This window comes from Penaeus monodon, chromosome 20 (assembly GCF_015228065.2).
Source record: "Penaeus monodon isolate SGIC_2016 chromosome 20, NSTDA_Pmon_1, whole genome shotgun sequence".
NCBI classification, from domain to species: domain Eukaryota; kingdom Metazoa; phylum Arthropoda; class Malacostraca; order Decapoda; family Penaeidae; genus Penaeus; species Penaeus monodon.
The window spans coordinates 21345284-21345651 of NC_051405.1; the positions used below are offsets into that span (position 1 = coordinate 21345284).

The 368-nt window shown below is 40.2% G+C and overlaps 1 protein-coding gene across 1 annotated transcript in view; it reads left to right on the top strand.

Moving 5' to 3' along the window:
* The window catches only part of LOC119585702 (chloride channel protein 2-like), a gene marked incomplete in the record, with an annotated part of 67264 nt that overhangs the window by 61326 nt on the left and 5570 nt on the right, over positions 1-368 (top strand). Inside the window, 1 exon segment of the mRNA XM_037934376.1 lies at positions 3-178. Within this exon segment, the coding sequence (XP_037790304.1) occupies positions 3-178 (176 nt within the window).

Consider the following 368-nt stretch of genomic DNA (forward strand, 5'->3'; position numbering starts at 1 on the left):
AGATCCCAGCAAAATCTGAAACAGCACTGGATAAGCCACAGATAACCCAAAGGAACAGTTTGCCTAGGAAGTCAATCCTAAAGAAGACAAACAGTTTTATCCTCCATCCAGCCTCATCCTCACCCTTTGTTTCTCCACAACACACACCTTATGCTACAGTACATGCTGGGGACTCCAGGTAAGTTTCTCATGTGTTAGTAAGTGATTGCTATTGATTGTTTTTTTTAATTAATAGATAGAATGGTATAAAAAAGGAACACTCTGGACTCAGCCAGTCTAACTTCACTCATGCTTGTGATGTCCTCTTTTTATCCTATTAGTTGCAGTAGGTGTTGTGCATTGCAATACCAAGGAGAAACTGACTGGTA